The sequence below is a fragment of the Alexandromys fortis genome, unplaced genomic scaffold, assembly GCF_014885135.2.
Source record: "Alexandromys fortis isolate MF-2015 unplaced genomic scaffold, M_Fortis_MF-2015_v1.1 scaffold_57, whole genome shotgun sequence".
Lineage (NCBI taxonomy): Eukaryota > Metazoa > Chordata > Mammalia > Rodentia > Cricetidae > Alexandromys > Alexandromys fortis.
Window position 1 is genome coordinate 1348262 of NW_026067941.1, and position 23249 is coordinate 1371510.

Below are 23249 nucleotides of genomic sequence, written 5' to 3' on the forward strand. Positions count from 1 at the left end.
AAATTCACTATATAGAAATTTGAACTGAAGAAATTTTCAACTCAGAGTTTTTGTTTATTAGATTAAGGCTTGTCATTAACTGAAAATTCCTTCAGTTCAAATTCTACCTATCCTATCAATCTAACTACCTTATTGACCTAACCATCTTATTGATACTGTCGCAGGGAAGCCAGCTTCTACCAGGTGTATCTTGGCAATGTACTCTGGCAATTAATGTCTAACAAAAACCAAGCCCATATCAATGTCCTGCAAAGAAGACCACAAACAAAAAGAAATCAAACCAATAGGTTGGCACAGAATTCAGCACAGCTTCAGGTTCCTTCCTTGGTGTGGAGTACAGCATACACTGTATTGCTGGTAGAGAAAAACAAAGAGAATAACTCCCCTGCCCTCTAGATGGCTTCAGTTCACCTGGGAACAAGGTTTGAAAGCTGTAACTGAATACATAACCTCCGGAATGGACCCTGGAAGCTCCAGGGCTCGAATTCTTAGCTTTTTAGTTAAATTCCCTCTACTGTAAATTCTAGGCTATTTTAGGACTTCATCCAGGGTGGAAACACTGTGAGTGAAAGTTGAGACACACTCAATTCAATTCAGTAAATTAGGATATCGGCACCAACTGAGCAACCATGAGAATCAACTGCTGCAACTATGGTCTGGAAATGCTCATGAACTGCGCACACCTTACGGGGCTCACAGTGAGAGGGATAAGAGGTGTGGGTAACTATGACACAAAGTAGATTGTAATAGGCACGCAGATTACACGGAGACACAGACAACAATTAGTTGTGGCGTTTTAGTGGGGAAGGAAAGAGGCAGACAACTTCATGGGGAAAACAAAAACTAGCATACACAACAGGTCTAGGAGCTTAGAACTTGTGGGGAGGAGAATGGGGAAGCTATGATGTACTGGGTGGTGAGGGTAGAGCTTCAGGAGGGCAAGGGGCAGGGTGTATGTTGTAATGGGTGAGCTGATATGCAGGAAGGAGGATGGAGAGGATGATGCTGAAGGTTATCACATACTGTGCCTTAATATGATAAGTTTTAGGTTTTTGTCTCAACTTTTATATTATGATTTATTAGATACTGTCAATTATTCAGCTTTGAAGCAGAAACTTATTTTGTTCTTAATCATATAGATCAGACTGATGGATGAGCATCTTGTGACTGTGAGACAAGCTGTTAAAAACAACCTGGGATCATTTGCCATTACTTACCAGTGAAATCAGGATTATCACAACACGACCGTCAAATGCTTAAATATGGGGACTGAGGCTAAGACAAGATCACAGCCACCATCCTTAGCTCCACTTATTAAATTCCTCACTTTATTCATGAAAGTAAGCTTGTTATTTTAAAATAAAGAGGTTGTAAATAAGCTTATAAGTTATAGTAATAAACGATCACATTATGAGCTCTAATATCTATAAAGATTTCTTTTGAAAATAGGATTTCCCAAACTGGTAAATAAAAATGCTTAAAAGTTGCTGAAAAACATGGGAGACAGGCTGTTTTTCCCAAGGCTTTCTTCATTAAAAAAAAAAGGGGGGGGTAGCCCTACCTGTGACTAGGCTAGCAAAGCCATTTAGATCTAGAATGTGCTTTAAGTACACAGGCACACACATTTACATGTACATAGAGATTCTTTTGAATCTCCAATCTTTCATTCTTCCTATGAACAAACAAGGGTCAAGCATGTTTTTAATAACTAAACCAGATGCTTAACCACAAAGATCATTTTCATTTCTGGGCAAAATTACTAAGTGTCAAGCAAATGACTGTGGAATAAATTTCAAAGACCACTTTGTTAATCTGAATGAAAAAGGCCCCAATGGGCTGATAGGGACAGGCCCTATTGGGAGGTGTGGTGTTGTTGAAGGTGTGGCATTGTTAGGGGAAGGGTGCCACTGGGTGACTCTGAGGTCTCAGGGTGTTTAAGCCACGCCTAGTGTGACATTCACTTCCTGCTGCCTGTGGATCCAGATGTTGACCTTTTACCCATCATGTCTGTCTACATACTACCATGCTTCCCACCATGACGATAATGGACTGAACCTCTGAAACTGTATGCCAATCCCAATTAAATGTTTTTGTTTATATGAGTTGCCATGATTACGGTTGTCTCTTCACAGCAATAACAACCCTAACTAAGACAGAAGTTGGTAACGGGGACAGGGATATTGCTGTGATAGGCCTGATCATGCTTTTGTTTAAACGAATATGCACTGTGGGACTGTGAATTAGAAAAGTAGTGGAATGCTTTAAGAGCTGCTTAATGGGCCACACTAGTAGGAGCATGGAAGACAGCAGTGCCATGTGTGACTTGATGAAGTGTGGGGCCTGGCTCAAGAGGTGTCAGAGGAGAAAAATTGTAGTGTGTTGCCTAGAGAGCATTCTGGTGATATTTTGGTGAAGAATATGGCTGCTTATTGACCTTGTTCAAAAAGTCTGCTTGAGAATAAACTGAAGTTTTAGATTAATCCCACTGGTAGAGAAAATCTCAAAAGAGCCCAGTATAGACTCTGTTATGTGGTTATTAGTTTTAACTCTAATGAAGATTTATAATAAAGAGGAACGTGGAAAATGCTGAGTGTGGAAAAATACAAGATGTAGAACAATTTGAGGAGAAAAGAGCACCAGAAATGGAATGAAGCTAATTCCTGTGTTCAAAGAGATACACAGAGTAAGAAACGGACTAAACGAGTGGTGACCTCAGGGTAAGATCCCAGCCATCAAAGTTTCCAAGTGTTGAAAGGAATTAAAAAAAAAAAAAATCAGAGCTTGCTGTAGTGCATGCATTTAACTCTAGCACTGAGGAGGCAAAGGCTTGCAGAGTTTGAGGCCAGCTGGACCATAAGGCAAGTTCTAGGACAGCCAAGCTTAGACCGTGAAAAAAAAAATGACAAAAAGCTGGTGAAAGTGTAATTGAATGAGGGGCCATGTTCTAGCCTCAGTAAGCAGCAGAACTTGGCAGCTTAGGCCACATGGTTCTGTCAAGGAGAGAAGAAAAGAGTTATGGAACTCTCCTCTGTGATTAAGAAAAGTTGTTGAGATCAGGCAATGTGTCAGGGGTTCTGAGAGGCCATCACATGAAGCTGTGAAGTTGAAGCCTGGATTGCCTTGAAGGACCCAAAGATGTTGGAAATGCTAGGGCCATGGGATACCTGCTGAAGAAAACTGCTAACTAACAAACAGAGAATGGAACCAGTCCAAGAGAATTATGTTGCAGTCAACAAAACTGAACAGAGTTGGAGATCTGAAGAGTGTTTTGATGTCAGACATAATGATGCAGAGTTTGGAGTCTGCCCAGCTAGTTTTTGTTCTTGCTTCCTTACTGTGCTCCCTTCCCTACATTTTGGAATGGTAATGTATATTCTGTGGCCATTATATGTTGGAAGTATATGATCTGTTTTTGATTTTGATTTTGTAGGAGATCACAGTTAAGAGACTGCATGAACTTCAGAAGGGAATTTGAACTTTGAATTATAAGACATTGTTGAAACTGAGAGGCTTGGGAATTTTTGAAGTTGGACTAAATAAATGCATTTTGCAGTATGATATTGTTACAAGCTTATGGGAATGAAACGTTCTACTCTGAATGTAATTGGCTGCAATCAGCTCATAGCGAGTGGCAATATTAGGAGGTGTGGCTTTTTGGAGTAGGTATGGCTTTGTTAAAGAAAATATATCACTGTGAAGGTGGGCTTTGAAGTCTCCTATGTTCAAACTATGATCAGTGTAAACACAGTTCACTACCTGTTACCTGGGTATCAAGAGATAGAACCCTTAGCTCCTTCTTCAGCACCATGTCTGCCTGCATGCCACCATGTTCTGCCATGATGATAATGGACTAAACTTCTGAACTGTAAGCCACTTCAATTAAATACTTTCCTTTATAAGAGTTACTGTGGTCATGGTGTCTCTTCATAGCAATAGAAACCTTAACTAAAACAATCTAAGAAAAAAAAATCAAGACCACCAAGAATGTGAGTTAGACCAAACAAGTTTCTTTTCTATGGTGCTGATACAGGAAAGCCTGTAGATAATTAACTATTCCCCATTTCTGAAGTCTTTTTCCCCACAAACGTTGTCATATAAAAGGGGAATTTCATGGCACAAAGTACAAAAATATATATCATTAACGCAAATGGATCAGGATGTCTCAAGAGCTTAGCACTCAAATCTTTTAGAGACCCCAGCCTAATGCATTCTCTGGAGCAACAATCTTATTTTCTCTGCATCATCAAGTTCTGAGAACATAGTTTTCATTTGTCTTCTCGTCAGTTAGAAAAGGTGAAGATGTGTATACGTTTTGCTTTTCAATTCTCCTATTAAAGTGGCTTCTGGGTGCTTCAGTTTCCAAATGCTCCAGAAGAGGCATGGATTGACATTTCTGCCCAAAGGACAATTTTTTGCTCTGTAGTTTTCCCCAGAGTTAATGGAAAAAGTTCTACAACTAATCTTTTCAATTCCCTTCTACTGAATTACAAACCCAAAGAAAACTTGCAAAGGAAGTGCCAACACACAGTGCTTTACCACATAGAAGTCAAAAGGCCTCAAAATTTCACAAACCAGGGATATTTCCTCTAAAAAACAAGTTTTTTCTTGTTTTTGCTGTCTTGAAAGGCCAGATGTGGAGTAATGCTGTGATCAAATCTGTAAGGTTTAGGTAATTTTGCCCCAACAACTATATTCTATGACACCCCCCAAATGTCCCTTTGGTATAGGGTTAGCTCTATGGCCTGGGATTTTACTACATTGTCCTATTAAACTTTACAACATTACCATGAGATATCACAGACACCTGACATCAGCAAAAAGAAGAAAAAGAGGTAAAGTAGCTAAAAGCCACACAGTTGGAAGTATCCACCCAGGAAACAGAAATAGAAACACATACCAGATTTTGAAGGTTTGTGTAGAAATTTATTCAAAGTAGCCTTTTAAAGGAGTGAAGTAAGGGGTGGGGAAAAGAAACAACCTAAGCTTCTCTTAGTAGGAAAAGGGCTTCATAATGATAGAAGACTAATGCCATAGAATACTATATGGCTATATTTAAAAGAACTAGTTGGATTTATATTATTGATCTGTGGGGTTTTTATCTGTAATAAATGTAAGTTGAAATAATCTTATATTTTTAAATAAAATTGAAATAGTACTTACACCAATTAACACTTTCATTCATTGAGATAAATGTGGAAGCATCAATATCAAAATACAAATTTATATACTTTTAAGGGGTGACTTAGAAAAAGAGGAGTAAAGTTGTATCTTTTGTTGAGAAGAAACAAAACAAAATAAAAAACCCACCAACTTAAATAACTGATTTAACCTGTTTATTTCTTGAACTAAGTCTCCAGAAAGAAAACCAGAAGGCACGAGCTAATCACAAAATTTAATGAGGAAACAAAATACTTTATAAATACCAGTGCTATCCACAACCTCTTCTCTCCCCTTCCCTCCCATTCCAAATAAGGTCAACCAGTTTTCCAGGACTGTTGAAAATAGGAGCGGCGGGGCTGCGTCCCCAGCACCCTGGCCACCTGGCTAGCTTACACCCCAAAATAACAACACACAAATTGTATTCTTTTAAACACTGCTTGCCCATTATATCTAGCCTCTTCTCGGCTAACTCTCGCACCTGGACTAGCCCATTTCTAATAATGTGTGTAAGCACTCCAAGGTGCGCTTACCGGGAAGATTCTAGCCTATGTCCATCCTGAGTCAGAGCTGCCTGGGAGAGCAGAGCCTGGTGTCTCTGCTCCAGAGAGCAGAGCTGTCAAGTCTACCCGGGAGAGCTGAGCATGGCGTCTCTGCTTCAGAGAGCAGAGCTGTCGGGTCTCTCCGGGAGCAGAGCAGAGTCTGACCTCACTTCCTCTTCTTCCCAGCATCCTATTCTGTTTACTCCTCCCACCTATGTTTTAACCTATCAGGGCCAAGGAGTTTCTTTATTGCTTAACCAATGAAATCAACAGATTGATATATGACACTCCCACATCACAGGATGGTCCTAGTGTCTGCTCACTCTGTGCAAGAAGTGAGGTTGAACTGTTTGGCTTTCCAGTTTGGGCTGTGTGTATTGTTTGCCTGCATGTATGTGCACCAAGTGTGTGCCTGGTGCCTGTAGAAGTCAGAAGAGGGTGTTAGATCCTTTGTTACTAAAATTATGGATGAGTATATGTAGATGGAAGTTTCTGTCCCACCTGGTCCCACAGTCATTCAGCCCCAAAGAAATATACTGAGGCACCTATTAGCTCAGGCTTATTATTAACTAGCTCTTGCAACTTAAAATAACACTATAAGTCTTATCTATGTTTAGTCACGTGGCTTGGTACCTTTTCTCAGTGGAACATTTTCATCTTGCTTCTTCTGCATCTGGGTGGTGACTGCAGACTGAGACTTTCTTCTTCCTAGAATTCTCCTAGTCCAACCAATACTTCCTGCCTGGTTACTGGCCAATCAGTGTTTTATTAAACCAGTATGAGTGACGAATCTTTAGAGGGTACAAGAGTGTTGATCTGGACTGCCCTCCTTTCCCTCACACAAATTATGTAAGCAAGCCACACAAGAAGAAACTCCATCACTGGAACACAGGAAGACATCCCATCCTTGCTCTCTATAACCTACTGACTTAATCCATAGGTGATATTTTACCTTCCCTACCTGTTTCCCCTCTTCCAGCATACTCCATTTAAAAAGTTTCTATTAAAAACATCTAGTATTTTCAAGTAGACTAGCAATAGAAATTTATTTACAATATCAGTTCATTTAATATATCTGGTTGTGTTAAAAGATATACCCATAAATAAAAGACTCGTTATCCATATAAATCAAATCTGAATATGCACTCTGAATTTGCCCCCAACATATTTTCCTTATGGCATATAGAATTTGGTTCAAGAAGTCTTAAGAGTACCAGTCAGAGAGATGGTAGCTGGGTACATAAATGTTTAACATATATCATTTCATCAGGATAAGAAACCAGGTCCCTTCTTTTTCAAAGGCCTGATTTCCCCAGACAGCATTCTATGAAACAAATCTTTCTTGACCTCTTTTTTTTCCCAGACTTTCAGTCAAAACTATATTCTATCCCACTCAAGGCCTTCAATTTAGCTAATATGACAAAATATGTGCTTATTTTTGACGGGATATAAATATAGAAATACAATAGTTATTAGTGATGTAATAAATTAAAATGATTTTATATTAATATAATTGTATCTGTATCTTTAGTTGAGAGAAGATTCCCCTTAAACACACTAACTGTATCAAAGTTCTAGCACTGAGAGGTGTCTATTCATATGGCCCCAGGAACAATATAGAGAATTGTTGACTCTGAATTTTTGCAGTTTTGGTTATGGCAGTGGATGGCACTGTAGTGGGGGTGGGGGCAGGCTTAAGTGGGATGGTGATTGGAATTATTATAAAAGATACAACACACTCATGCCCAACATACACGAAAACAGACTAGCAACAATGAACAATCCAAAACACATAATTCTTATGCAGTGAATTATGGGGCACCAAGAATAGGTGACAGGTAAAAGTACTCCCCCGTATGTAAAAATTCTGGTTCTATTTGCAGATTCTATTAACTTTTTCTTTCAAAATCCAAATTTAAAGTACTTTATAAAGTGTAAATCCAGTGTTCCTGTACAGCCCAGCCCTTCATGCCATCCTATCTCTAGTGTTTCTAGCATTTGACTTCCTCATGGAAAGAAAGCCACCCTCCTCTTCCTCTGCTTCAGAACATCTCAAGGTGAAAACAGCCGGTCCATGCCAGCCACGTCCACAGACAATCCTTCTCCTGCTGCATTCTGCATGCATCTTCATGCCAGTATTAAAACTTTTTGGTCACTTTTTATATTCCCAATATATAAAATCATCTGGACAGATGAGGTACAGTAATCATTTCTTGAGCAAATATGTAACACCTCTGGGGGCTGAAGACTCTAACTTACTTATGGACTTTCAGTACAAACAGAATTAGCACCTCAAAAGGACTCTTGGTGAGGATTCCTTCCCTGAAACAAAGCTGTCATATGTGTTATGGAGTTCGTCAGGGGGGAACAAAATGAACAAATGGGGAGAGGTGTCAGAATTCACTAATAGAAAAGAACTCCCAAGACAGCACCAATGAAATTGGTCTTCTGGCAAAAATCCAGTATCCCAAACTTATGGCTTCAAAACTACAAACCAGCAACCTCCATTATCACATCCAAACCTCCAACTATTTAAGTAGCAACAGAACATTTTTAACAACTAACGAGGATGCCTAAGGAATATACTGCGCACCCACTATGTCAAATTCCCCTTTACTTGAGCATCTTTTGTACTGGAGAAACACCCTCCCTACAAAGAGAACTGTGAGTGATGAGCAGCACCAAGTGAGCTGTAATGGAGCTGTTATGAATGTGAATCAGCAAGGCCTAATGCAGAGAACAGCAGCATCTGGGCGTGCAGCTTGCAGAGTAATGAGACTGTGACTATGCGCTGGCACCCGGCTTTGATCGTTTCATCTTGCTCAAGAGCTCTGCTGGGGAAACAAAGGTGAGAGGCACTGACCTCTCGTCCACAGCTTGCACAAGCAAGGAAAATGGGATGAGATCAGAGAGCGATCTCTTTTCCCCTTCTCCTCCTTGCCAACACACTCCTTTTCCAGACCTGATGGCTTCCTAGTTGGGGGCCCAGCAGAATGCAGGCTGAGCAGGCTTCTACCATATGAAGCGCTGTGTCTGAACATGTCGACAGTAATTGGCAATTCATTTTTCATCCTGAAAGCAGAGAACAGGTGTAGGCTAACTTCAAAATCCCACTCATAAGCCTTGCTGCATGCATCTCTCACCCAGCAGCTTTGCTGAGATCCATGCTAGTGGCAGGCTGGTGGTCTTCTGAGTCTCCATGCAAAGATCCACCTCACAAACAAGTATTTGTACAGTGACAGAAACACAGGAGAAAAAAATGAGCAAAAAATTCCAAACTCACAATAGCAGCCCCCAGTCTTTCTGGTGTAAATACTGTAATTAGCAAATAGCTGACTTCTTTGTGCTTTTAAGATCCCCGCAAAGCACACTGAACATAGTAAAAAAGGAGGTTCAGTGTCTGAAAAGAGAATAAAGCCAAATGTAATACCACGCAGAATTCATCCAGAAACATTAGCTGAGGTGACTTGTGAATCAGAGCCAAGAGCAAGAACCCATCTTAATGCGCACATCCATCAGGCTCCAGGGCAGGCGGCTGCTTACCAGCATCAGGGCTCGCACACGGAATGAGGGGGTCGTTCTAACGGCAAGGCCAATGAAGAAAACGCACATAAAGTAACTTAAGGCAGCCATGTGAGCAAGTTGGGGATGGCAGGGGATGCTTGGCGGTACTTTAACACGGGAGCATGTGTGCTTTTTTGTCAACATGTAGCAAAGGGCCAAGATGCAAGCTTTTACAAGTTTTCAAGCATTCTGCCAGAATTCAATAAGGAAAATGAACAAACTGCTGCCTGAAATCATTATATTAAAACGCATCAGTGCTACTCACAATATGAATGTTTTATTTATAAATACTACTTTCAAAACCCCTTAGTAAGAGGAAGAATTTGGTGCCCCTATTTGCAGGTGACATGGTTCCACACCTGAGGTACCCAAGGACTCCAAGGAACTCCTAGAGCTGATGACACTTAGAGCAACATGGCAGATGACAAGATCAACATCAGTAGCCTTCCTAGAGACCAAAGGCAGGGAGAGAAACTAGGGAAACAGTCCTCTTTAGAACAACTCCCCCCTCAAAAAAAAAAAAATCAAAAGCATGCCTCTGAACACACCTAAACAAGGAAGTGAAAGACCTACACAACAAAAACTAAAACACTGAAGAAAAGAACAAAGACACCAGAAAAGAGAAAGACCTCCCATACACATGGATTGGTAGGATTAATATCACAGAAATGTCCATCTTATTTCCAGTAGCAATCTAAAGATTCAAGGTAATTCTCACCAAAATTACAATGTAATTCTTCACAGAAATTGGGGGGAAAAACAAAATCCATACAAGTATGAAAGACCCCAGACACCTCAAATAATTCTGAACAACATAATTGGTGAGAGAATTATCATCCCTGATATCGAGTTACATTGTAGGAACAATGTTGTGCTGGTACAAAGCACACACATCAATCAAGAGGAGCTGAGGACCCAGATATTTGTACACACAACTACATCGTACTTGACAGATGCCAAAAATACATATCAGAGAAAAGACAGAATCTTTAACAAAGGGAAAATTGGATATCTACATGTAGAAGAATGAAAGATTATCTCTCTCCTCCCCCAAACCCACCACCCTCTCTGCACACAAATCAATTCCAAGTGATCAAACATCTGAAACTTCTAAAAGAAAAAGTAGGACATACACTTCAGGATATAGGTTCTGGAAAGGACCTTCTGAACAGAACTCTGTTTCTCAGGAAACAAAGCAACAATCAACAACTCATGAATTATAAAGCTACTGCACGTGAAGGAAACCTCTGACTGACAAGGCAGTCTACAAAACAGGGAAAAGTCCCCACCAGTTTTACATCTCGTAGAAGACTAGTGTCTAGGACACACAAAGAACTGAAGAACAAAGCATCAAGAAAACAAGCCAGTTTAAAAGTGGGCTATGAAACCGAGCTAGTTCTTAGAAGAGAAAATACAAATACTGAGGAAATATTTTAAAAGGCACTCACTATCCTTAGTCTCCAGGGAAATGCAAACAAAAACGACTTTTAGATTTCATCTTACCCCAATCAGAATGGCTAAGATAAAGACAACAAATGACAATGAGGATGTGGAAAATAGGCAACCATCATGTACTGCTGATGGAAGTGAAAACTGGTACAACCACTGTAGAAATCAGGTTCCTCAAAAACAGAGAAATAGATCTGCCATACAACCCAACTATCCCACTCCTGGGTATATACCCAAAAGGCTTTATTTCCTACAGAGACACAAGCTCACCCCATGTGTATAGCTTCTCTATTCAATAGCAAGAACAAGGAAAGAGCCTAGATGTCTATAGCTCCTGATGAATAGATATTGAGAAAGGGATGCATTTACACAATAGAACTTTAGACAGCTGTAAAGAAAAATGAAATTTGCAGATAAAGAGGTAAAATGGAAAACATCATATTGAGTGAGGTAACTCAGACCCAGGGAAATAAGCATCACATGTTGATTCTTTAGATTTATGTGTTTTAACTTGGAGCATCTCTAGAATCCAGAAAATTAAAAAGGGACTGTTGGTGGGGGTAGGGAAGGAAGATCTTAAAGAAGAGAGAACAGTGGACCACAAATGTTATGCAGTGGGAAAAGGGAATAATGGGGAGGGAGGGTTAGGTGTGTAGAGGAATAGGGAAGGATGACTAATACTAAAATGTCTGAAAAAGCCCTACACAAAGGGGTAATGCTGTTCCCATAAACAGCTTGCCAAATAAAAAGTCTCGTGTCTAGTATGGGTTATCTCCCCTTGAGTTGGCCAGTGTCTAAGAGACTCCCTAAACTAATACAGCCAGTTGCCATTGCTCTTGGCTGCCCATCAGACTTGATGGTAAGACTGTATTGCTGAAGATACCATGCACTGAGGTCACAGAACAAGGTACCAACCAGGAAGCTTCCTCCTTGCTGGCTAGTTTTCATAGTGCCAGAAGGAACTGTGATTGCTGTGGGGAACAAAGTCATCAACAATCTTCTTTATCCACCTGTGTGCCCTGCGGACTACAAAAATGATCAGATATGCCCATGGGCTTAATAGTGACATGAATGTTAGTGGGATAACCAATCACTTTCTGATTGGATATAAGGCATGAGCCACAGGAATAAACTCATGCTGTAAATTTGGCTAAGAACCAAGGGGTTCTTAGCACAGGTCTTAAAATTGAATCTACTATTATTATTTTGCTAAATGGACATAGTATCAAACTGCTCTCTACATTTGTTATTTCTATGACCATTAAATGCTTGCATACAATACATGGCAGGCAACAGAAACTTACAAGTGATTAAAGTGCAGAAAACCTTGCTAGAGATGGTTTAAGGGTATGGCCCTAGAAGATGACCATACTCTAGTGCATGTCTCTTGATCTGAGGTAAGACACTTGAATCTTAATACAAACATGAATACTGGTAGAAGAACCAAGGTTTAACTACTACATACCAACACTCTGGGAGTAAGTGAGACCATTTATGACCCCTCAGAGAGTCTATTTGTGTGTGTCCTTTTCTAATAAAGTCTTCTCACTAACCATTTCATATTTCTACCAGTCTAATTCTATTTTTTAACTTGGTATAAATGGAACCATACACAGCAGCACATAACTGTTTCGGAGATTCACCCTGTTAGCGCGTGAATCAACAGTCCCATTCCACGACCTTCTACAGGGTCTAGCACACCACCTTCTGCTGCCCATTCTTCCTCTGCTGACACTGATGTTCCAGCGTTCGATTACTGGCCTGCAAGGACTTTTTGTAGACTAATGAGTTTACTCCTCCAGGAACTGGATTATGGACTAAGTGAAAAGTTTAAACTGATAAGGAACTTCCAAAATTTTTCAAGGGCAGTGCCATTTCACACCCCCACCAGCAAAGAGCTAAAAACTCATTTCGCTACCATAGTGGTCAATGCAGTACTGTCAGCCCTTGATTTCCACATTCAGATAATTTTCATTTGCATTTCCCTAGCAACTCATGATGGCCAAGTCCTTTTCATGTGCTAAGTGGCCTTTCTCATATCTTTCTTTGAAGTGTCTGATCAAATCTTTTGTCCATTTAAAGAAATTCTCTTAAGACAAGCACAACTCTGAAATTTGGATCTAGTTTATCAATTTCTATATTTTGCTTACTTGCTATGAAAAATCAAGAGCCAGAAATCCTTGGTAGTTGGAATCCAGGAGGGCAGGTTTGGTTTTTCACAAATTCAAATGGGTAAGAATATCTGCTTAGGTAACCATCATCCAGAAAGTTTGGGTTTCACTTTTCGTACATCGTTTTTGCTCATGCATAGCAAGCGGGCAGCTCTTACACCTAAAACTAACTTGCTTAAAAGCAGAGAAGAAATGTAAGTATTTATGGAACTCCGCAGTGATAAGGCACAGACAAACCTCCTAATAAAGCTACCTGCACAGCATTCTAGATATCTCAAAAGTCATCCCAATTTTATGGGCAGACAACTTCTTTGATACATTTTTTAGTCATGAAAACTTTTTAAGATGGTTAACTTTGCAAATCTGACATAGTGGCAGAATTTGAAATCTGCTTTCCAGAAGTGTGCCTGGACATTTTATACTGTGGCAGGTCAGTCAGACAATAATTAACGATAATTGGCCCTCCTGCAAGCTCAGTGCTCTCTGAATGGCACTCAGAAAGCAAAATTATGTTTCCTTATCTTTGAAAGATCAAAAGAAAAATTAAAGAAATTATTTTTACCTGGTGCCTTTACAAAGTAAACGAACTCTAGCTAGTATCAAAAGGAAAAACTTAGAAATTACTTTTGAAAACTATGAGTTATGTAGTTAATTACACAAATAAGCAAAGATCAATAAACAAATTCCTTCAAATTCACCAAGTTCTCCCTTAACATATAATGATTCTTGGGAAGAAACATGCTATTGCTTTGGCAGAATCTTCATTTATCTAACTAAAAGGCTACAATTAATATTTTATATAACATGTAAGGAACGCTAGATTCTTAATGGATTGTATTGATTAAGGAAGAAAGTTCAATGCTAATGTTCCTGTAAGGGAAAACAGAACAATCTGTTACTTTGACAAGGGAAAGTATCATGAGATCACCAACTTAGGGCCACAGACCTAAGCACAGCAGCTTGGCTCCTGTGGTCACTCTACGCAGCACATGGCAAGAGGAGACCCCCAAGGAATACCAGCAAACACAACTGCCAAGTGGCAGGGGCTCTGGGCCACAGCTAACTTGGCTGCACTGTCAGTGATTTTTAGCACCACTTGTGCCTTCTTCCCCCCCAAGCCAAGGGGAGAGTAGCATTTCCACAGTGGCCTTGACGACGCACCTCGTCCAGAAGATGGCTCCAGTTTGTGTTGTCTTTTATGGGAGTAGATAACACCGCTTCCCTAGTTTACAGCCCTGTCCCCGCCTCTTTCTGCAAGACACAATGAGACAGGTAGAAAGTTGTGTTGTTTGTGTGTGGGGGGAAGCAAAAGTGGAAATTTGAATCTAAAGTGTCGAGACAACCTAAGCATTTGCTTCTATTATCTTAAAAAATAGTGTGTGGTAGCAGGAGACCACTAGTTCATTGCCCAGACTCCTGAAATAAGAACACAGAAACTGTATTAGTTAAATCACTGTTTGGCCTATTAGCTCTAACTTCTTATTGGCTAGCTTTTACAACTTAATTTAACCCATTTCCATTATTTTATATTTTGCCACGAGGCTCGTGGCCTACCAGCAAGGTTCCGCCATCTTTGTCTCCAGCAGTAGCTCCATGGCTTCTCCCTGACTCTGCCCTCTTTTCTCTCAGCATTCAGTTTAGCCTCGCCCCTTGCCTAGCTCTGTTCTGCCCTGCTCTGCTATAGGCTCAAAGGTATTCACAGCATACAGAGGGGAATCCCACATCAGTGTGTGGATTAAGCAATGAGATACAGTTCAAGAAACTGAAAACAGGTTGGGCGGTGGTGGCGTTCACCTTTAATCCCAGCACTTGGGAGGCAGAGGCAGGCGGATCTCTGTGAGTTCAAGGCCAGCAGGGTCTACAAGAGCTAGTTCCAGGACAGTTAGAGCTGTTACACAGAGAAACCTTGTCTCGAAAAACAAAAACAAAACAAAACAATAACCTCTAAACTTCTAACCACAGACCTCATAGTAGGGCTCCATTTATGGGTTTGCAGAGCATAAAATACCAAAGGTCACTCCTTGATACCAAACATAATCAACTCCAAATGCTTATTTTATTTATATATATACATATACATACATACATACATACACACACATACATAAAAGCGTCACACATTGGTGTATTTGAAAGCTTTCTTTCCTTCTAACTAGTTGGAGGCTCAGGAAATAAGCAGCCTGAAGTACAGCTTGAGAGCTAGGCCTGCACTTCAGATTCCTGATGACATCATCAATAACAGACTTGAAAGCAGCCACTGCCATATTGATGTGAAAGAAACAAATTAAAATCATCTTTCCCCATAGAGAACAGCAACAATTTCCTTTTCTTCATTTTAAACCTCTCAGCTTCAGGCCCTAAAAGGGTGACGGTGACAGTTTGCATTCACTGAGGGGCACTAAGATGTCAAAGGCACAGTTATTTGCTGGGACTCGGTGTGTTAAATAGCCAAGTCTACATTCAGCCAAATGTGCCTTTGCTCTGAGCAGCAGATAAAAGTATATTCTTTTCAGGAAAGATTTTTTTTTATGTGTATGTGTGTGCCTGCTCACCTGAGTTTATATGCACCACACACACTCAGGTTCAAGTGCTCCTAGAGGCCTAAGAGGGCAGTGGAGTTCTTGGAATTGGAGTTACCTTTTTGAGCCACCTGATATCGGTGCTGGGGGCTAAACTTAGGTGCCCTGCAAGAGCATTCATCACACACTAATGGCTGAGCTATCTCTCTAGCTCCAAAGTCCACTCTTAAGCACAATCTGTAAAAGAATTGAAATTCTCCTTACATTCCATAGGGCACAAGAAATACTGCAGAGGCCAACACAGGTGAGCTAATGTTTAAAAAACAAAAACCAACAGATAACCCTGAACTTCTAAACAGGCAATTATAACCAAAAGGGGATGTGCAGAGGGCACAGGCATATTTGCTTTGTCTAGAATTTTGCCTCTTCAGTTTCTCTCACTGAATAATCAAGATGTCACTTGGCTATGAGGGCCATCGGGAATTAAATGTCACCACTGCAGCTGCTCTATTACCTGATCACAGTCCTGCAAATTAAAATAAAAAATGGGGGAGGATACAAATGCAAAATTTAATTAATAAGTAAAAGCCCAAATTCTTTTCTAAAGCCCCATTTTTTTCTGGAATATGCACTCTCTCTTCTTCTGTAAACTTGCATTGTGAGGGAGGCATCTTTATAACATAGTAACTCTAGCTATGATGTAACTGCTATAACATCACTCCTGCATTAGAGTAGGCAGCATGCCCATATAATGGCATTTTAATACAATCTGTGTTCAGCAGAAACTAAGTCAACTGGCTCATTTCGAATCTGATCAATGTGAATTAGTGTCTGACTGAGATAAACCATTTGATCATTTCGAAATGATCAATGGGAATCATAGATAAAAGATTGTTCATGTACACTTGGCAGGTTAGGTCCATTCACACAGCACTAACGTAGGTTTTAAGTAGCCATCAGTAAGTATGAAGGACAAGTGTGCAGGAAACCTGTCAGCAGCAGACACAAATACACAGCAATGGCATATAATGTTAGTCCTTTTGATGACAAGTGATTCAATAAAGCACAGGAGTCCTGAAAAGCTCCCAGAGCTCAATCTCAGAGCACCTAGGACAAGCAGCAAGACACTACTGAGCAGCTCAAAGTTCTGAAATCACTTTTAATTAAAAGTGTAGGTGGAAAAGCAAGTAACAAATTTACCTGACTAAATTTCTAAGAGAGATTTAAGACTATTAATCAGAGCAAACTCCGTACCTGCAGTACAATTAGTCCTATTAATCTAATATTTCCAAATTGAAGCCACATTGGCATTTGGGCACACTGACTAAGGTATCTAACAGAATTATAAATTTGCCAGTCAAAATCTTATTTAATTATTGTACAGCCAATTAAGCAGGATCTTTTAAGCACTGTTGCTTACAACTGCCTACGATCCACACTGTAATGATAGCAAACAGGAGAAACACTCGCTGATAATACCAGCCCCACAAGGCCTTGCCCACACTCCAGAAGAAACTGAACAGTGTTGTCAAAGTGGATCCCCGAACCCCAAGGACATTTTAAAGTTAAAGAGTTTGACATGGAAGAAACTCTTTCAGGAGGCAGTGAAACTCACACAGCCCATTTTACATAGACACGTTTTACATAGATTCCACAGATACTCTAAAACCACCTCAGCTTTATTCTTCCAGGCTAGCTAATTTTTAATCCTTTATGAGACTAGCTCAAGGTTCTTCCCAGGAGCCTAGACTTCTAAGTCAGGACCATGGCTTCCCTCAAAGATAAAAGGGAAGCTCCTCCTGCAATCTGGCACACAACAGGCTACTATTACCTGTATTCATGTGTGATCTCATACAATCCTTTACATTGAAAGAAAATGAAGCCAAGTTAGGAAGCTCAACCTCCAATGAAGCCTTTCCAAAATTATTTTCCAAGACCCCATGGAAGGTAGAAACCAGTCACTACCTATTTAAAGGACAGCCTGGGAAGGAAGTATTGGCCAGTTCTAAAGTGCTGAGCACGGCTTTGCATTGTCTTTATTGTTGAATAGTTTCTTTCTTTGGTATGTGCTTTACACTTGCTTGATCTTTGCTTTAAGAACAGCCTGTGTGCAAAAACACGGAGGCATTCTGTGTTCTATATGCTGATATACGAGCACCAATCAACCAGGGAGGGCTGGGTCTGACACGGTCCTGCAGCACTCACTGCTTCGCCGAGACACATCTCTGAAAGCTATACTGTCATGTGTGTGCCTGGAATCCTGTTACACTACTGACTCCCTTGGGTCCTTATTTCTGTTGCTCTGTTAGGGTACCCTATTACGATCTATACTTTGCGGGATGTCTTTCTGTATACTATGAATATGGATTGCTCTCATTAGTTGATAAATAAAGCTACTTTGGCCTATGGCAAGGCAGTTTAGAGCCAGGTGGGAAATCCAAATAGAGACACAGGAGAAAAAAAGTGAAGTCTGAGAGACACCAGCAGCTGCCCAAGGAGCTATAATATTCCTGAGCACCACTGGTAAGCCAAGGGCCACATGATGACACACAGATTAATAGAAATAGGTTAATTTAAATGCAAAAGCTAGCTCGTAATAAGACTCAGCCACCAGGTAAAGATTTATAATTAAAATTAAGCCTCTGAATGGTTATTTGGGAACTGGTGGGTGGGACAAAAATGACCAATTACAGTGTATTTCTTTGGCACATAGTTTTAGAATTTAAATATAATAGTAAGATCTAACATTTATTGAACACTTATTTTGTGTTAGATTTGCCCTAAGTTCTATGCATAACAATCTTTTTTGTTCTTTGCAGCACTAAGAACTGAACCCATGGCTTTAGGGATACTAGGCAAGTAGATACTCTACCGCGTGAGCGATGTAACATTCATAAATGTAGTATTTTAATTAACTATGAAGAAGAAAAGGCTAAATTCAGAACACAATTTTCAGCCATATTTAGTAGCAGGATGCTAACACCAGATGGCCACAAGCTAGCATCCTAATTGCTCCACATTGCAGGCAGTAAGCAACTGCCCACTACAATAAATGTGAAGGACTAAGTTCTCTTCTTCCACCATAAGAATTCTAGGAATTGAATTCAAATTGTGAGGGTTGGCAGCAAGTGCCTTTACTTGTTGGTTTGTTTCTCAGCTAAAAACTTAAAGCTATTAATGGAAAAAAAACTACCTGAAGTAAAAATGAAATGGTATGAACTTAACTGTCTTTGAGTTCTGTAATTCTCACCAGAATAGTGTTGATAATGCTTAGAATTTACTGGGGAAGTAGCTCTTACTGCAGCAGAGTTCTGGACTTTAGAAAGGAGCTTCATTTGAAAAGCTGATCTTCCCTTTTCTTTTGCAATACAAGGCAGGTCCCGCTCAAGTTAGGCCTCCTGCCCTCCTCACAGCCAACAGGGGAGGGTCACATCCGAGTTTCTAGGAGTGGGTGCCGTGTAGATGAGCTAGAAAAACAACACACTAATGCTACCATGCTCACACTCTATCCCGCCAGCCTGAAGCTGGAGCTAGTACTTTAACTAGCCCTGGAATGTCTCGGCAGGAGGTGCTGACATCACGGTTATTAGCCATGTGCCACCTCAAATGATTTTTGCTTTCTTTCCTGTTTTGGTGACTTCGTGGGAGTCCCATTTTAGGAACAAAAATTGCTCCTAAAATGGCAATTTAGAAAGTATCCCTCTCCTGCAGCCAACCAAGGTGCATCTAAATTAATCTTCTTCCATCCAATAGCATTAACTAAAGGACTAAAGGTCCTTTCTGTATTTGTTGCTTAAGTGAATGCTGAGTTCAGGTTCAAGATGGTCAGACAGCTTCAAAGAGAACCTCACACCTCACAGGTGCTATATAGGTGTATAGACAGGAGGCAGCCAGAATAACTGGACCAGACAAGATGGCTGTTATGTACTAAAATATAGTACACTGCTTTGGAACAGATGGAGGGTCATTATGTTTTAAGATGGTCAATCTTTTAAGGAGACACGGGACTCTTCTAAGCAATTTTTATCCTTTGAAGATAAGCTGTCTTTCTTACAGTCACAATGCAAACCAAAATAGGACGCTCTGGGATGCTTGGTCTAGCAGGCAGCAGGCAGGAAACAACAACACAGACGCAGTGAGAGTCTCTCTCTAAAATATCAATCCTGAAGCTTCCTCACAAAGTGTGAGTGAAGCCTGCACACTTGCTGGCATCAGAGCTGAGAAAATGGTAGGATCTGAAGGACACTGCCCTGACGACCCTCACTGCTGACCAAACACCAAGGATGGGAAGGCTCAAGAATTCACTAAAACGTCTCAGAGAACTGATTTAAGCCAAGGTCAGCTATAACTCATTGCTCGAAAATGATAACAAAAGAATTAGCCAAAGGAGGGATACAGAGGCAGTCAGGAGAGATCCAAACACAGAGCTGATACTGCTCCCAGGGGCCAGTTACCTGGCCAGTAACATCAACCACTGACCCACAATTCTGTGAACTAGGGGAGTATAGCCATGCTTCCGTGCACAGGCTTACTGAGGTCTCATGGCTCGGTCTTTTGTGTCCTATCACCCCGATACTACATGAACTGAGGAGTCTGCCACCAATAATTTCTACCATGAGAGAGGTTCCAAGCATTTAGAGGTTAGCTCTCAAGGGGCCTGATACAAACCCTGACCTATCTGTGGCAAGGGCAAAGACATGTTCATCAGTTAGGCCAGAGCCCAGTTGGATTTTATAAAAAATACTATGTCAGAATGGTAAAAGAATGATGCTGTGGGGTTCTGTTCACAACTGAGTTTACCTTCCAGGTCCACATTTTCTTGTGGAAGTCATAACACCCATGTGTCCTATGGGCTCTCTCACTCTCATTTTCCAGGAGCATGTATGGAAGGATGGCACAGTTGTGGGTACTTCAGGAATGATTTTTCTCATCCTCAAACCACACATTTCCTTCTAGAAAAATCAACATACAGTTTCTTAACCAACTAACCTCATAGTCTTGGGTTTTTTTTTTTTTTTTTTGGTTTCTTCTATCCAAAGAATGATGGATTCAACTGTATCATCCTTACATTCAAACTTATATACTAAAACCCCAATGCTTACTATATCAAAACATGATTGCATTTAGAGCTTTTAAAGGGGTACTTAAGGGGTGGTTGTGGTGGCACATCTTTAATCCTAGCATGCACTTAGGAAGCAGAGACAGAGGCAGAAATAAGGTTGGACTCTAGTCTAGTGTCCTTACATATTTTTAAAAGATTAAAAGATAGGCACGAAGCAAGGGCACACAGGCAGAAAGTGGCCATCTGCAGGCCATGAAAAAAGATCTCAGAAGAATCTAACCCTAAATACTGGGTTTGGATTTCATCCTCCAGTACATTGCAGACCTGGAATTTAATCCATTAGCCAATTATTAATTCACACCCAATCTCAACAGCCGTTTTGCACCAATCTCCTTGTAGCTGCTGAGAACTCCTACCTGGTACTTTTCATTCTTTTTTCTTATATGTCCAGACAAGCCTCACACCCACTATTACATGTCCACCACAAAGTATTGAAGTCAGGGTGCTCGTAGGCTCAAACCTTTCCCACTGACTTCTTACTAAATGAAGACCCAACTTCAGCCTGGCAGCTGGTGACCTGTGACCTCTGCAGCTCTATCTTGTGCTAATCACCTGAGTCAAGCCATTGATCTTCACTAAAGTTGTCACCCACCAATAAAATAGGAACATTTCCCTTCTGGACATCTTCTTCATCCACCTACCCAATACTTTTTTCAAGTCACAGACAAATGCCATGCTCTTTATGAAGACTCCATAGATCATTCTAGCTTGCATTAGTTTCTAATTTATTTACTTATTTTTATACTGTTTATTTTATGCTGAAAAAGCATCAAGGATCCCAAGTGAAAGGTTCTCAAAGTATGAAGACAAAAGATTTTTGGAACGTTACTGTATCAGGACCGAAGATAAATAACAATTTAAAAAATACATAAGTCCAGTACTATGTTTAAAAAAATTATTTTATGTGCATTGGTGTTTTACCTGTGTGTATGCCTGTCTAAGAGTGCCGGGTACCCTGGAACTGTAGTTAGACAGTTGTGGGTAGCCATGTAGGTGCTGAGAATTGAATCCGGGTCCTCTGGCAGAGCAGTCAGTGCTCTTAATCACGGAGTCATTATCTCCAGACACACACAGAACTACTTTCTAATGGTTCAACACCCAACTTCTTACCTAAATTCTTTGTTTTGGACACAGCATCTTACGAATCCTATTTGACCTGGCTTAATGTGTTACCAGGGATAAAACCCAGGGCCTTGTTCACAACAGGCAAGTGAGCAAAAGTGTGTCCCTAGCCCTTTATCTAAAGTCTTCTGATCTTCAAGAGTAAGATTTGCAGTTAGACACAGGGGTGCACACCGACCACCCCAGCACTTACGTGGTGGAGACAAAGGAATGAAGAATGTAAGGCTGGCTGTTTTACCAAGTTTGAGACCAGTCTGGACTTACAAAACTCTGCCTTCAAAAAATAAATTAGGTATTGAATGACTGGTTGAACTGTGATTCGCTGTTGGACTTCTCTTTTATCCCTCCCCCCACTTTTTTTCTTGCTAAGGAAGATAGAAAGTTTCCATCTATTTAAACACATGTTAAACCACCTTTAAAAAAATCTTATTTTAATCAACATTTAAGTAACACAAATATTCATTACCATATAAACTGCACCGAAGCAGAAACTAATAATTCTACCTTAAGGTTTAATCATTTCATTAAACGCTTATAAACATGGACAAGGAAGGAGGTCAGAGCTCAGTGTAATCTTATGCTAAATCTGTCACAACACCTTTTTTTCTTCACTAATTTGTACATGTGCTACTAATAGGGGATATATAATAGAATCCTTTATATACTCAGTAAAATATCTTCTTATCTAATGTGATAACTGGCAGCAAAGAGAACGAATAAGGCTGTGGGTCATGGGCACTTTGATCCATCAATTACACAATATTCATTTAGATATCACAAGGATGAATAGATGTAGCAATTTAACAACACCTTCATAATCAAGGGCAAGGTAAAGTCTATGATTTAAATGTGTTCAAGGCACTTGCGAGAAAATAAAAATAGTTTAAATGCAAGAAAAGAGGACATCCAAATTGGACCTGCCCATCATTTTACTACATAAGAGTGAATGTTTTCCATGGTTTCACTAAATATAGTAACAATTTACTAGAAACTTCATAATTAAGGGCATTCTATGTCATCTATCATTCCAAATTCAAATTCTCTTACCATTTCTTTCATTTTCCATTTAGTTCATAAACTGGGTTGTACATCAACAAGCTTTCATCAAATGCTCCAGAAAAGCAGGTAACATGGTTACATCTCAACCACCCAAAACCATTTCCGAGTGTCCCCCAGCCCGAGTACTAGTGGTCTGCAGAAAGCGACACAACTGAACTTTCATCTCGGAGGGCAGATTAGGACAGGGTGAAGAACTTACTTGAACTTGGCTTCCACCTCTTCAGCAGCTTTCTGATACTCCTCAGTGGTGACTTTGTAGAACTCTGAGCTCTGTGGAAAAGTCGACAACATTTCACTATGTAAGAAGACAAACTGCTCTGAAGACTTAAAATTTCAAAACATAAAGGAACTTCGTTGCAGCCACTCTGGAAGTATAGGGATTTCTGGTTTAAATGACACAGTACTTAAATAGTTGGAAGGCCACCATTCAGATAGCAGTACTGACAATGATATATAAATTACATGACAGATGGTCATACTACTAACTCGTCATTATTTGATCCACCTGAGAACATTGCCAACATATTTTTGAAGGATGCCTTAG

General features: G+C 40.2%; 1 protein-coding gene across 1 annotated transcript in view; it reads right to left on the reverse strand.

Annotated features, from left to right (window-relative positions):
* Chchd3 (coiled-coil-helix-coiled-coil-helix domain containing 3) overlaps positions 1-23249 on the reverse strand; it is a 268002-nt gene that overhangs the window by 29824 nt on the left and 214929 nt on the right. The window contains exon 6 of the mRNA XM_050148075.1: positions 22905-22975. Coding sequence (XP_050004032.1) covers positions 22905-22975 — 71 coding nt within the window. The remainder of the gene's footprint in view (positions 1-22904; positions 22976-23249) is intronic.